The sequence below is a fragment of the Schistocerca americana genome, chromosome 2 (genome assembly GCF_021461395.2).
Source record: "Schistocerca americana isolate TAMUIC-IGC-003095 chromosome 2, iqSchAmer2.1, whole genome shotgun sequence".
Taxonomy (NCBI): Eukaryota; Metazoa; Arthropoda; class Insecta; order Orthoptera; family Acrididae; genus Schistocerca; species Schistocerca americana.
In genome coordinates, this window is record NC_060120.1 from 521,760,174 (window position 1) to 521,776,019 (window position 15,846).

At 37.4% G+C, this 15,846-nt stretch overlaps 1 protein-coding gene across 2 annotated transcripts; it reads left to right on the plus strand.

Moving 5' to 3' along the window:
* The first annotated feature begins 1,947 nt into the window (after positions 1-1,947).
* Positions 1,948-14,430, plus strand: LOC124592829 (cyclin-dependent kinase 6-like). Of its 2 annotated transcripts, none has more exons than XM_047131873.1 (2): positions 1,948-2,011; positions 11,194-14,430. In XM_047131873.1, the coding sequence occupies exon 2, from the start codon at positions 11,210-11,212 to the stop codon at positions 12,125-12,127; it is 918 nt and encodes a 305-aa protein (XP_046987829.1). In that variant the 5' UTR covers positions 1,948-2,011; positions 11,194-11,209; the 3' UTR covers positions 12,128-14,430. The 2 variants fall into 2 exon arrangements, with proteins under 2 accessions (XP_046987829.1, XP_046987828.1); XM_047131872.1 differs by having other exon boundaries at positions 1,956-2,086.
* The last annotated feature ends 1,416 nt before the right edge of the window (positions 14,431-15,846 follow it).

Here is a 15,846-nt window from a genome sequence, read left to right on the forward strand (position 1 = left end):
ACGTAATCAAATCGAAGAACAACACCAGTCTTGGGTACTATCTGTATTAACAGCTTTTTCGGTATTAGACAATGGTATTTTGATTTTTGATGCAGCAAAACATTTGACGAACCTTGATGAGATAATAGATTCGTTCAAAGAAAGAATAGAATGCCATGTAAAGCTGTTTCAAGATAAGAGAGAAGAAATTCGGGGATCTAAAGATTGAAGAAATGCATATTGTCTTGCTTGTCTCGTGTCTTTACTGGTTTTGTGTCTCCTTTATTTCATTTTGTGTCACACAAAAGAGAGAGTTATCAGCTAACAGGCAATAAAGAGCTCAAATTTCCTGATCCTCGTCTCCCTTCCAGTGTTAATTGCAAGTTTTTTTTAACAAAATATGCTCATTTGAATTCGATAGAAAAATGCTGTGTGAAGAGGCGTGGCACTGTTCTTTGGTACATTTAAGAGCAAATAACATGCCCTACATATCCTCAGACATATATGTTTTATATATCGAACTCATCAGAAAGAGCTACAAAATGAACAAATTTTTGAAAAATCGATTTTTAAAAAAAATTTTACGTCCTTTCTCAAACACTTGAGCGGGGTGGGGGGCACCATCATCAAGTTTTTGCCTCAGTTCGGAAATATCCAGAGCTGTGTGCCACAGAGATCCAGCCTCTGTTGTTCCTGATTTTCGTTAATGATGTAGACTCCAATGGATCCTCCTTGTAATTCACAAATGAAAACAACCTTGTTCTTAAAAGAAGATAGTGTTGTTCCAGCAACTCAAAAATCAGAAATCCTCTTCAGTGGATCCAAAGCCTAGTTTATCGGGAACAAGATGATGCTGGAGCATTGGCTGACACAGCAGCTGTTAAACCTTAGGACGTTTTCCGCTGATACCATCTTGCTTACAGAGCCAGGTTCACACATGCAACTAATGAGATGCCACATCTTGTGGCTTTCTGTAGAGGCATCACGAGCTACCTCTCATACAGGATACCACAAATTCTATGTAGTTGCACAGCTTTTAAAGCGGCATCAACTTAAATAATAAGGAGGGTATTAATGCTATATGGCATTAGAGCTACTACAAGAGTTAAATACGAGAGAGACAAACCCCGAAATAGAATTTGTACTGGAATAAATAAGGGACACATAAAACATTTACACGAAAATAACACTTGAAAACGGAAATGCTGTCTGTTATGGCAAACTAACCAACAGAACACACATATCATCTGCAGATATGCCACTCTTCCAAGATTTTAATATCTTACTGTATTCGCAAATCTAGGCATTTCAGGTAACTAATTTTTAGTTTAACAGCTGCCAAATCACACTTGGGAGCTATCTCCCACATATAATAAAAAATTTATACAGCACTTTGTCTCATAATTCATGAAGTTTGTACTACACACTTTTTTGGTTACATATTAAGTTTATTTAGTCATCCAAAAAACCCTTCAAGGTTGTGGTATGGGTCTACATCATTGGTTTACAAATATTGGCACACACACACACACACACACACACACACAGAGAGAGAGAGAGAGAGAGAGAGAGAAATTTAAACATAGATTATATATAGTTCCAGGGGGTGCGAAAATATGCCTGTCGACCGCTGTTTGGCTCTTTCAGTAATAAAGTAGAATCACACAGAAATCGGCTGGAGTACGGTAGCAATTACTCCAAGATAACTATCACGTTTCGAAGTAGAGGCATGGTGGAGCAGTGGAGGATGCAAAATGGTGTAAGGGAGTACAAATAAGTTGAACTTTTTGTGACATGACTAAAGTTTAATGTCTTAAGGTACATCAGTGGAAATTGGCAGTTCACACATGCAACTGCACTGCTACTACAGTATGCCACTAGCTGTGGCGACACTTTTGTTGCGTGTATGAACCCGGCTTAAAGGTAATCTGTGGTTAAAATGTAAAACTGGTGTATTTTTGGCGTCAGCTGTAGAAGTGCTTTGTTCAGTTTGTTGATTAGCGCGTGGTAAAGTTTACAGTCGGTGTCTTCGGTATGTTTGAGCTGTCAGTTGTTTGTCGCTTTATTGCCGTATGTTATTTGTATTACCGCATTTGATGAGATAAAGGTAACTTAAGAAACTTTAGTGTAGCTGTGTACCAAGAATATTAATAGGTAGTGCTGAAACTCCTTGTTGCGAGGTGATAAGTTTCCAGTAGCTCTGTTTTCTTAACCATGAGACGTGATGTCGTGGTGTTGGAAAATTCAAAACAAGCTTTACGAATATTGATGTCCACGTTCTTTATGGGGGTCATAGTCTAATTTACATTTTTACTACGTTTTGCCAAGAACGGAGGAAAAAACGTTTAAGGAGCGTTATGAGGTGTACTAACATTAGCAAAGGAAAGCGTTTTTTTTTCAAGCATTGTAGAATTGCCATTCATACAGGTTTGGACGTAAACTGTTTTGTAAATTTTACTGTTGAATTAAATCAAGAGAAACAGTTTATAACTGAAAAACTCACCGTTTGAGTTTTTCTGTTTAGGTACGTCGCAGCGATAACTTTTTGATAGTCTTATATTGTTGTATTCGGCCCATATGCCTGTTTGACGCAACTCTCCATAATAGTCTGCCCTGTTCAATTCACTCCAGCTCTGCATATCTACTACAATCTTTAAAGCGTCGAAACTGCTTACTGTATTCAAGCTTTCCCTCTACAATTTTTATCTCTCACTAACCCCCCCCCCCCCCCCCCCCCCAAAAATTTCCTCAACGCCTCAAGATGTATCCTATCAACCTATCCCATCTTTTAACTCAAGTTGTGCCGTAAATCTGTTATCCCCAAATTGATTCAGTAACTATTCATTAGTTCCTCAATCTACACACCTAATACTCAACATAATTAATTAATACCTGATTTCAAAACATCTGCCCTTTCGACAACACATCCGAACATTTAGGGCCTACATTTCTATTTGTTGTTGGCAGATTTATGTTTTAAGAAATATTTTTCTAGTCAGTTTGCATTTTGTGTATTGTTTTCTTCTGCAGTTGGCAGTTATTTTGCTGACCAGATAGAAATTTTTACTATGTCTTCTGTTCCTGATTTAAGTACACCCTGTTGCCCAACTTTTGCTATAACTGTTCATCTTGTAACCTTTTTTCAACATGCTGTTCATTCAGTTCTAATTATCTTCTAAATGCTTTTTGATCTCTGACACAATTACAGTTTCGTAAACGAACTTAAAAATTTACTTCTTCTCTATACATTTTTGTTTCCTACTTTGCCCACAGTTTCCTTTATTGTTGGTGTTGAATAATGTGGTGTATCGGTTCCACGAGTGTCACTTAATCTTGTCCTTCACCTAATAGTGACAATATGATTTCTGTTCAAGATATAGGTCCTTTATACCTGCAGAATTTGGAAGAATGATTTATAAAGAATGTTCAAAAAGAAACGAGCCGGATGCATAATTACAGAAACCAATACCTATATGTTAGAAATATTGACTGTGGCTGTTGAGAAACTAGTCCCACTGTGACACAAGATGGTGAATGGCTGTCTCATAAAATTCCCAGGGCTGCATTGTTAACCAGTTCCGCACGGACAACTGGACATCTTGACCAAGGTGGCCCCCTTGTGAGTCACTTCCTGCAGCATGGGACAACAGTGAATGCCCAGCATTACTCGCAAACCTTCACCACCCTTCGCCAAGTGATGAAGTCAAAAGAATAACCGGGCAATCTCACCTGTGGGGTCATTCTGCTCCACGACAATGCAGAGCCTCATACAGCCAACACAGTCATGGCACTCCTGCAGAAATTGTAATCAGAGCTTCTTGGCCACCCTCCATACAGTCCCTGTGATTACCCCATTTTTGGTCCCCTTGAAAAGGTTCTGAGGGGCAAGCGATTCACCTTGGACGACGACATCCAGCTATATGTGCGGAAATGGTTAATATTGCAGCCTTGGGAATTTTATGAGACGGACATTCATTGCCTCATGCCACAGTGGACAAGTCTCTCAACAGCCAGGATCAGTACTTCTAATGTACAGGTTTCTGTAATTATGTCTCCAGCTTGTTTCTTTTTGAATGCCCCTTATACATCGTGTAATGATACTGTAAGCTGTATTGGAATGGCAGTGATTGGTCGGAATATTTATGATGGAGTTGCTTGGAGTTTGTCAGCGTAGCAAATTTTAATCTCAGTTTGAAACTTTCAGTGTTGTATGTTTGTTACCAAGCAGTTAATTCCACCAGATTGATCCAGTAGTATCTGAAGTAGGCCTATTTGAAAAGTCATGCACTCTGTTTATCATTAAATAAAGTAAATATAACCTAAGGATGGAATGGTTTTGGAGAAAACTTACATAGAGAACAGTGAGGTTCCATCATGATAACCCCCCTCCCTTCCATTTTTGCCTGGAGATTTTGGTTGTGATAACAGCATTGATCTGTAGTGCAGGTTGGGGTATATGTCACATTGAAAAGTGGTCATTTGTTGAGTGTCAGCAAAGCCAACATATGTAAATCGTCCCTTGAAGGGTAAATTGAGCTTTACATTCACTGCACACTTAATGCACTAGTCATTACAAATAACTAAAGCAGCAGGGTGAATCAAAATAGCTGTATCATATAATAGATTAATCGTTGAGTGTTTTCGTGCATATTATGAACATCAACTATGAAAAATGTAAGAAGGATCTCAGTTCAGTTCTTAAGAAGAAAAAAAAGCCATAGAAGATAACAACTTACCAAGTAGTGGAGGTGGTGAGTCATTGATAGACCCATAAATAGAACTGAGAACTTTGCTGGTTTTTGGCTGAATACTCTATGCCCCCCCCCCCCCCTCCTGATCCCCTCTCCAGACACAAACACAAGCAAATGACTGTATGATTACATAGTGTTACAGTTGAATGCACAGTTCCAGTGCATCTCTGTGTATTGCATCTTGAATGGGGTGAGGGGTTGTGGTGGTGGAGTGGAGTCAAAGGATGTGGGGAGTGATTGAGAGGGTTACGGAACTGCAGCCAACAGTTGTGAGGGAGGGGAGGCAGCGTGTGCATATACTATCTATTGCATAATCCCACTACCAGAACTTTCTGTGGCGTAATGAGGAGATAGCTGACGATGTTGATGGATTTTTTTTTTTTTTTTTTTTTTTTTTTCAATTCAATTCTAACCTTTAGCACTTTGCATAAGGTTTTTTTTTTTAAATAAAATTACCGATTTAGGCTATGCAATATCCATCTTCATGATCTCTCATTCTACTACAGTGCAGCAAGCCACAAACCCATACAAAATAACAAGAATCACAAGGTAGAAGCTGTAACAAACGAATTAAAACACCATTGCTGCTTAAGTAAAGTAATATAACCCTGTCTGTAATCAAGAAAGTAAAGCACGTGTGACAGTCACAAAAAGGAAGAAAACACTCAAAGAATAAAGGAAAAATAGTATGGAGAATTCTTTAAAAAAACTAAAAAGTAAGCATAATGCACATGACATTAAGTTGACAGATAAAAGCAGTGGCATAAATAATGAATTAATGAATTCATGGGGCTCCCATTCCACTGATAACTTCCTAACAGTGGGGTCATTCCATGTCAATTCAATGCCATAAAGTAACATTTTCAACCTGAACATCTCAGATTTCTTTCAAATTTGGTGCATTCAGTGACCCAGATAAGAGATGGAAAAATACCAATTTGCAGGTGTGTGTTACAACTGTGAAGAAAGTTACGGGTCTGGAAAGTTTGGAATTCGTGCAAAATTTACATGCGTCTGTCACAACATAAATGACTGTACATGTGGTTCTAATTCAATGACAGCAATGAAAATGGTACAATTGGAAAGCCAATGAATAGACCTTTACATTGACATGCTGCATGGAAAGTTTCTGAGAATTTCCATACTAAAGGTCATTGACCTTGACATTGACCTTGAATATCTCAAAACACCCCATCTTCAATTTTTTTGAAAAAATGTATTTAATTGCTCCAGTAAGTTACTATAAATATCGTAAATGTCAAGATGGCACACCAAAGGCATCATGCCCAAAAAATTATTTTGTTCGTATCAGTACACTACCGAAATGAAGAAGGTATTGTACCAAAATATGGTTTACATTATTATAGTGGTATTATGAATTATTTACATTACAGTTGTAATGAAAAGGCAATGAAAAGTTTTTAGATCTCTCCTCACAATTCTCCAACTAAATTGTTAATGTTTGCCAGATCTGATGCAGGGAGATCGTATGTCCTTCCAGTTAGTGTCACTGGATCCACTCTTGTCACATTTTCTGATGACTCAAGTGTCTGGTTTATCAGGAAACACAAATGACGCAGATGATCCATGTGGATGCAAGAAGTGGACATTTACTTCTGTTTCTTCACATGTTTGTAAGACATATGCAACCTGCCAATGACTGTCATACAAACAGGCAACAAATCCATGTATGTTTGTTAACAGTGTTTCATTCATCATAGCAATCACTGACACTTCTCTTCTCACTAAAGAAGCAGAATATGTCTTTGTCTAAACCTTTGTTAACAGTATTACACAATGAAGCTTTTGGGTACTTGGAATCATCCTTGTATTTTTGAAATGTTGTTTTAGCTTGGCCGTATCTTCATCATGACAGGAAACCAATGTATAATGGAAGACACATAAAGGAATATTTTCCTTGCACCACTCAAAAAACTGTTGTGATGTCAAAATATGATTTTCTTAAGGTCACTTGAGGCTGGCAAGTCTTGCTAATCTCTTTACAGTCACCTAAATACTGAAGGCTACTATTTAAAATATAGAGTGCCAGATCTGATTCTACTTCCATCTTCACTTAAATCTTCTATGGAAATACCTGCTACAACTGAGGCAACATCTGCAGTGATTGTTGGGTTTTGCAATAATTTTTTTGTTCTACATTTACTTCAAAATTTTCCACCTAACAATACATTAGGATATTTGTTTATCATCCACTCCTGAACATTCTTTGAATTCTTCTGCTCTCTTGCATGACCTTCTTCCCTAAACGGGTTGCAACAATACAATTTTTACTTGAAATCCATTTCTTACTAAATATTACTTTACGACACATTTACACTGCACTTCGTTAAACAAGCCACAGCGTTGCGAAATATATAGAGATCAGTGGACTAATGGAACTATTTGAAATAAGTCTCTCTCTGATTGGCTGTTCACTAAAACAGGCTAATGTTGATTGGTTGAAATGAAAGTGTCTCTCATTGCCTGTTCACAGCTAGAAATATTAAAGAACTGGTCAGAATAAAAGTGACTGCTGTTGGCTGGTGTTACAGAAAAAACTGGGTACATAGCTGTTTACTGCAAGTTGACTGTGTACTTAAGTTGACAAAAAAATTTTTTGTGCATGATGCCTATGGTGTGCCATCTTGATATTTACCATATTTATAGTAACATAATGGAGCAATTGAATACATTTTTTTTTTTTCAAAAAAAATTGAAGATGGGGTGTTTTGAGATATTCAGGGTCAATGACCTTTAGTATGAAAATTATCAGAAACCTGCCATGTGACGTACAATGTAAAGGTCTATTTGTTAGCTTTCCAATGGTACCATTTTCATTGCTGTAACTGAATTAGAACCAAAATTACAGTCATTTATGTTATGACATACACATGTAAATTTAGCACAAATTCCAAACTTTCCAGACCTGTAACTTTCTTCGCAGTTGTAATGCTCCAAATTTGAAAGAAATCCGAGAGGGTCAGGTTGAGAGGTGTGTTGAATCGACATGGAATGACCCAGTGGCAGCAAACACATTAGTAGACAACCAAATGCAAACACAAGAGATCTAACCTGCCAGGTATTGTATACACTACTAATAGACATTAGTTGGAAAACTAACATTCTAAGGGGATTAAGAAATCCATTGTCACTAAAAAGTGGTAATTCTTCTGATTGTGATGGTCTTTCATTTAATTCATACTATTGTGTGATACCATGTGAACCAAATCAGTGTGGTAAAGGAACCATATACTCTTAGAAAGATTATATAAAAATTTAAAGATGACGAAAGTAGAAAAAGCACAAAAAGTTTAACATATGATTTACTGTATATACTAATGTAACAGTACAGGGCTCTAAACTACTGCTGCAAGCCTGCTAAAAATGAAACAAACGCAGTAGAGAACACCTTTCTGTACAATGCTTAAAGTGCAAAGTGTCCACATGAAGCCTCCCTGATTTCCAAATGTGATTTAAAAGAAACCTGTTAGGAAGAGATACTTACGGTTTGCAGCATCATGTAAAGTAAGTAAACATTTTTTACAAAAAATTAATACATTTCTACATGGGTTCTTTTCATGGCATGTAAAATGTCTAGAAAATGCTTGTATATCAACCCTTGTGTGAACAAGCATATCAGGGATGGTGGAGCTTATTGCACCCACAGTTCTGTGGAAATCACCAATGGCATCTACAAGTGAGACACACACAGAATGTCTTTCACAAAACTCCGCAGGAGTAAATCCAGAGGTGTTAAGTCTGGTGATCAAAGTGGCCATTTGGTTGGTCTATTGTGTCCTAACCATTGTTGTGCAGATGTCCAGTTCAGGATGTCATGAAACAAACTCCGTTGCAGTGGTGCCCTATCCTGCTGGAAAATGACATTTCACTGAAGGTGAAGAAGCTGAAAGACAGCAAATTGCTGAAGCATTTCCAAATAAATGGTTCTTGCTATTGTTTGGTCAATGGTCAATGGAATACAACAACATCAAAATTTTAACACTGGTTTCCAGCTTCTGGGACTCTGTAACTAAAGAATCCATGGAAATATGTTTTGCTGATAATTTAATGAATCATGTCAGTGGCTTTCAGCTTGATGAAAATTGGAATCCTATTAATAAAATGATGCAGTCACAACATAATCGACATGCTCACTCGATACTTAGTGACTAGTTTGTTCTTACTTCACCACTGAGCGCTGCACACACAACTTGGCTGCTGCGCGCATGTCACCTCCTAATGCATGCGCTGTGAACCGCCAGTACGATTTGCATGCGCAGAATTCGCTGTAAATACCATGACTGTATCAGGTCTCTTCAGTACTTCGTCTACTCACTCGAGGATGGGCGGACGTCTCTGGGCCGAAATATCGTGGCAGAATGTTGATGGGATCTGGCTGCAAACCCAAAAATTACTGGAAGAAGCAAGTCTCTGTCTTATAAATTTTTTTAGATGCATTTGGAAATCACGGATGTTTTATGTGGACACACTGTATTATCCAAGTCCAATTTGTTTCTTCATCTGGTGTGAAATGTAGCACAATGTTTTGAATGAATTCGTGTTACTAACCATAAATACCATGAAGTAGTACATGTGCAGATGACAGAGTTAGAATTCTGAGAGACTTCATTAACAGCATGCACAAAGTTTGCGAACTGTCACTGCAGATCATTCAGTCTGCTCTTCTGTGGGATAAAGTATGTTTAGCGAATGCACAGAGTTGCCTCAAAATATGGTAGCATAGAAAGTATAATGGTGTGAAAGAATGTAAAGTTCACAAGTTGCTTGTTTCATTGTCAAGATACAGTAGAAATTATTCTTGTAGTAGAGATAGATGCTTTTGGTTCCTTTATAAGAACTTGAATTTAATACTTCTAAGAGAGCCGTTCATCAGTCTTCAGTCAGAAGAATTTAAAATATTAATCTAAACTGATTAATTGATCACCCTGTCATAATAAAAGTTTGCTTTTATAAGAGTTCAGTGTCACTGCACAAGCTAATGGTATCCACTATCCTATTGCAAAATCATTTACATTAAAACAGTGCTTTAAACTCTTGTGCCGACAAGATATAAACATTCTTGTTATGTTTGTAATCAGCCAATGAATGAAAAGAAGTTTTCCTTATTGATTTAAATGTGAAGGTGTGACACCAATGTAAAACAGTTGTCTCTGATTACAGAAAAGTTCACTCCTTCCAGTTCTCAACTTTTTTGATAAAGTGATACACTTATCAAAGAAGAATACAGACCCATTTTTCTTACCCTACTTGGCTGCCTGCTACTCAGTTATGCTTTCATGGAATTTTCTCTGGAGAGCAATCTGTAAATAAAGCCCTGTCAGGACATTACTCATAACATGGTAGCATAAAGTAGCAAATTGACTAATTATCCCACATGGAAAAAAAGAAAGGAAAAAAAAAACGAAATTCAGACTGGGAGAACTTAGTATGTGAACCGCTACACTGTTTGACCAAGGGCCACTTCTTTTTCAGATCTGTACACATTGCATTCCAGTGATTTTAAAGATGTACTTAGGAACTGTAATGCCCTCCTATGATATGAGGACCCAAATTCATCTACAAAAGTCGTATCCCAAATGATACAGGTTTACAAGTTGATGAAGGGAGCATTTTAAGTTTTATTGTCAGAGAGACTCATACAGTTAAAGAAGTGAAAATAACCTGATAATGTCAGGAATAGGGATTAATGGTCATAGAGCAAATGAAACATTGTGTATATAGTTCCGTAGTGGTCCTATTGGATAATAAGGAAGAGTTAGCAATTAGATAAATTAATTGAGATGTTCAGTTCTACATCTGATTTTCCATTGTTTGAGTACTGTACAAATTAGATGGTCACTTACGCTGCAGAGGGCTTTTCAAAAGTCTTATAGTTCTTACAGTAATTTTCAAATACATTTACTCCATAATGCTATTTGTCACTAATTAAAAAATCAGTATAGTTTATAGTCATGTAGTACTAGTTAATTATTAATGACTTTTTAAAAATTATTCCACACCGTGGAAGGTATAGTATCTATTGAAGACAAAGAGTGAATGGACAGTATTGCCATGTTGTAAAATCCATTACTGCTAAGTTTTAGAGCCAGTATGTTTTCCTTCCTGAAATTTTTTGTACATCATCATTTAATGTCATTTATGACAGATATCATTGTCATTTTCAAGAAGACAAAAGTTTTGATGGCAAGCCACCTACTTTGTGCATAGGTTAAATGTACATAAAGGTAGTAACTGTAGACAGACTGCAGAATAATTTGTATTTTGCTGCTAAGTAATTTTTATGTGTCATCTGTAGCTAATCTGCCTTGATATCTACTTAAGAAAACTTCTCTATTTGTAGTTATGAATAGATTGTAGCGTGTTAGTAAAACATATTTCTCAAGCTTCAACTTAATGCCCTCTTTTAAAAAATGATTTTCCTTATACTGTGACTCTCTTTCAGACTCATCTCTGTGATAATGATGGATGCAGGAATTCAGAGTCATCCCAATTTTGAGATGTTGGCCCAGATAGGTAATGGTGCATACGGCACTGTTTACCGTGCACGTTCAGCGAGTGGCCAAATTGTGGCTGTAAAGAAAGTCCGTGTGAACCTTTCTGCTGATGGTATACCTTTGTCTACACTTCGGGAAGTTGTTCTTTTGAAGGAATTGGCTCAGTATGAACATCCGAATATAGTGAAACTACTGGATGTCTGCACGGGTCATAGAACAGAAACCGATCTGTATCTGTTTTTAGTGTTTGAACATTTGGAGCAGGATTTGTCTAATTACATTGAAAAGTGTCCCCGGTCTGGCATGGGAGCAAGCTTGGTGAGAGACATTATGTTCCAGACTCTGAGTGGTGTTGATTTTCTCCATAGTAAGCGTGTAATTCATCGAGATCTGAAACCTCAGAACATCCTGATTTCTTCTTCAGGAACAGTGAAGTTAGCAGACTTTGGGCTGGCTAAGACTTACGACTTTGAAATGCTACTTACTTCTGTTGTTGTAACCATATGGTATCGTGCTCCAGAGGTTCTTCTCAACTCAACATATGCTACACCAGTTGATATCTGGTCATGTGGTTGTATTATGGCTGAATTGTTTCTTCTGCGTCCTATATTTTGTGGAACATCAGAAGTTGATCAACTGGACAAGATATTCAGCATCTTAGGAACACCTCCTGAAACAAGTTGGCCAGAGCAGACACCATTACCTTGGTCTGTTTTCAAAAACTACACAGCTGCTGACCTGGAAGGGATGATGCCTGATTGCTCCCCAGATGGTCTGAATCTTTTGCAGAATTTGTTGATGTTTGACCCTTGTCAGAGAATCAGTGCTGCAAAAGCCTTAGCTCATCCTTATTTCAAGGAGCATGGATACATTGCACGCTAGTGGAACTGTATTTACTTGAATTCTCAGAAGAAAGAGGAATGTGCACAAGTACTTTGAGTTGATAAAAGACTGCAATAAAATAAACAGTTTTGCTCACTCTATCACACTCCATTCCTGAAAAACTCAATATTGTGTATGTATATGAAACAGATGTTAGAACATGTTCATATTCTGAAAACACATATGATAAGTTTTAGATATGGGCATATTTTCAGTCCATAAATGTTGAAGAGTGATGGAAATTATACATGATAGTTAAAAGGCATTGTAATGAGGTTTTTATTAAATTTTCATTCACTTAAAAAGTGCCACTGCTCATAACTTTTGTAATATTAAAAGAAAATGCAGGTTATAAAGTCAAGAATAAGTAAGGAATTGTCTCAAGTCAGTTAATGGTCCAATTACATACATTTTGTAATAATCGTCAGAATGTGTAGAATTAGAAACCAGTATGTATTCCTGTGGACTGTACCATCTCAGTAGTATTGGCATTTGTATTTTGAGCTTTAATGGTGAGTTCAAGAATGTTGCAGCTTTCGACTTTAATGTTGAATTTGAGAGATGTTTGCATGTTATGTGAGTTTTTTGAATTAGTTTAAGTACTGAGTTACAGCCACCATTTTGTATCTCAATTTTTGTGCAAGGTAATGTTTGCTGTGTGCCTTGCAACAGAGTGACGAAATTTTCATTTTCTTTGAAATGCTAAAGAAAATGGAATGTGTGTTTTAAATTCATTGGAGCTTTTACATCAAGAATATATATTTGTTGTGGCGTTACAGAGTATCCCATGGATATTTTGAAGTTGTACACAGTAATTATATTATTGGTACTCAACAAATGGGCATTCTCACATCCATGTTATTAGTACAGAAGCCCCACCCCTCCCCAACCCCATGAAAAATGAGTGATCGTAGGGCAATGAAACTTTGTGGAAACATTTGTAAGGGCTTGTGGAAGGAAAATAATGAATAAACCTCTGGAAGAAACACATACTAATTTCCAGATGAGAGGCTTCAAATCTGGTGATCTTGTTGGTTACACAGTTTGGAACAATTAGCCAATGGTTCTGTTTTCTTTAAATGTATTACAGACTAAGACAGTGACCTCACAAGCAGTGTGAGTTGGAGTTCTATAGTACATTGAAACATGTGAGGCCAAAGCACCTACCTCCCATAAAGAGGTACCACTTGCTGATAAGCATATCACAGTACATGTGCTGTTCAGACTGCATGTCTTTGGTCCTTTGGGAGTTACTCGAAGAAAAATGGAGCAATCATGAACTGTACAGTGAAGCCACACCACACAGTGATGCATTCAGTATGCAGGGCAACTTCAAAAATGTTTGTGGGCAATGACTGTCCCCAAATTTGAGTGTGTTCACTGTCCCATTGAGTGTAATGTATGTTTCACCACTCCGCAAAGTGTTCCAAGGCCACAGGTCGTCAACTTTAACCCTTGCAAGAAACATAGGAACAAAATCTACTTGAATGTCTGCATCACATGGCAAAAGTTGGTGAGTAATGTGAGGTTTGTACATATACCATTTCACAATTGATCACAGCACTTTTTGAGTGATGGAGCATGCAATGTTCAACTATTGTAACACATTTTGTGCACTGATTGGAGCTCACACATTGCCTCCAGCATTCTCAGCTTTGGCAACAGTAACTTTTTCAACAATTTGTAGTGCAATTGGCAGTCACTTCTCCAGTGAGCTAACCGAATCATTTGCCGATCATTCCAAACTGTGTAACCACCTAGATCACCAGATTTGAACCCTCTCAAGTGGAAATCAAAATGTGTTACTTTCAGTGATTTATTTGTTATTTCACTTCCATGTGTTCACACAAATTTTTCCATAAAGTTTCATTGACCCACAATCACTTGTTTTTCATGTGGCCCTATTAAGTAGCAAAAGTTTAATTATAATGATCCTGTATTTATTATAAAAATGTGTGAGCTGTTCATGTATAATATAGAGATACATATTAGTCATCTGGGGAGTAGCAAATATTATAGACTTAGTAAAAAATTTTACATTGTTTTGATATTGTTAATATTCAGTTTTCATGTGTGTTGAAAATTAGCATCTCAACAATGATTAATTTTAAGTTTGTAGTACTATAAAATCTTCGGATAAACCTCAGAGCTGTGAATGATGTGCCTTTGTTTAATAGTCTGTTCATTGGATGATGTGCAGAAACCAGTTAATACTGGTACTAGATGTTTGTACTCAGTGTCCACAAAATGTATTAAATTTTAATATTGTTATAACATTTGCAAAACATGACTTATTTCTTGTACTCTGTTCTGTGTTTTATTTATTTTTCATTATGGAAAAAAATATCCGCCAATGTATCAGACAACATAAAAAATGTGTTTTAGTAATTCTAATGGCTATGATGTTGCTTCTTGTAGACAGTTAAAATCTTACACTGACTTGAAAGTATTATGTTTAAGCTATCTTTGTAATCAGTCAGTGACTCCAAACACATTGCCCGACAGACTTGGATAAGACGTAGTAACACCTTTCTTCAAAGATGGAGATAAGCAAGCCATCTCTAATTACAGAGCTGTACTTCACTTTCCAATCTTTTCAGAAATGTTTGAGAAAGTTATCTATGATAGACTGCTGACCAATTTAATGACACAGAATTTATTAATAGCCTGTCACTGTGGCTTTCTTAAAGGATTCTCCATGGAGAAAGTAATACAGGACTCTCAAATAAATTGCCAATTGCTGGCAGAGCTAAACAGGAAAAATTATTCTCTCTCTTTCTCTCTCTCTCTGTGTGTGTGTGTGTGTGTGTGTGTGTGTGTGTGTGTGTGTGTGTGTGTGTGAGAGAGAGAGAGAGAGAGAGAGAGAGAGAGAGAGAGAGAGAGAGAGAGAGAGAGAGAGAGGGGGGGGGGGGGGGGAGAGAGAGAGAGAGAGTGCACGCGTGTGTGCCACGGACTTCACCATTGGTGGGCAGTCTTGCATGCCTCGGTGTCGCATACAGGACACAACACAGACGGGTACGTGTTGAGAGTGCATACAAATGTGTGGTTCCTGAAGAGGGGCAGCAACCTTTTCAGTAGTTGCTGGGGCAACAGTCTGGAGACTTGACTGGTCTGGCCTTGTGACATCAACGAAAACGGCCTTGCTGTGATGGTATTGTGAACAGCTGAAGCAATAGGAGACTACAGCTATAATTTTTCTGAAGGTCATGCAGCTCTACTGTATGGTCAGATGTGATGGCATCCTCTTGCGTAAAATATTCTGGAGGTAAAATAGTCTCCCCATTTGGTTCACCAGTGGGAACTACTCAGGAGGACTTCATCATCAGAAGAGACAGAACTGGCAATCTACGGATCGGAGTGTGGGATATTAAATCGCTTAATTGGGCAGGTGGGTTGGAACATTTAAAAAGGGAAATGGATCAATTGAAGTTAGATACAGAGAGAATTGTTCAAGTTCTGTGGCAGGAGAAACAGGGCTTCTGGTGAGGTGAATACAGGGCTGTAAATACAAAATCAAATAGGGGTAATGCAAGAGTTGATTTAATGATGAATAAGAAAATAAGATGCAGGTCAACTACTATGAACAGTATAGTGGGCACACTATTCTAGCCAAGACAGATGCAAAGCCCACACCCACCCCAATAGTAAAAGTTTATATGCCAACTAGCTTTGCAGATGATGAAGAGATTGAAGAAATGTATGACATGACAAAATAAATT

Coding starts and splice junctions, on each gene's coding strand:
- LOC124592829 (XM_047131873.1), top strand. CDS start 11,210: ATGATGGATGCAGGAATTCAGAGTCATCCCAATTTTGAGATGTTGGCC.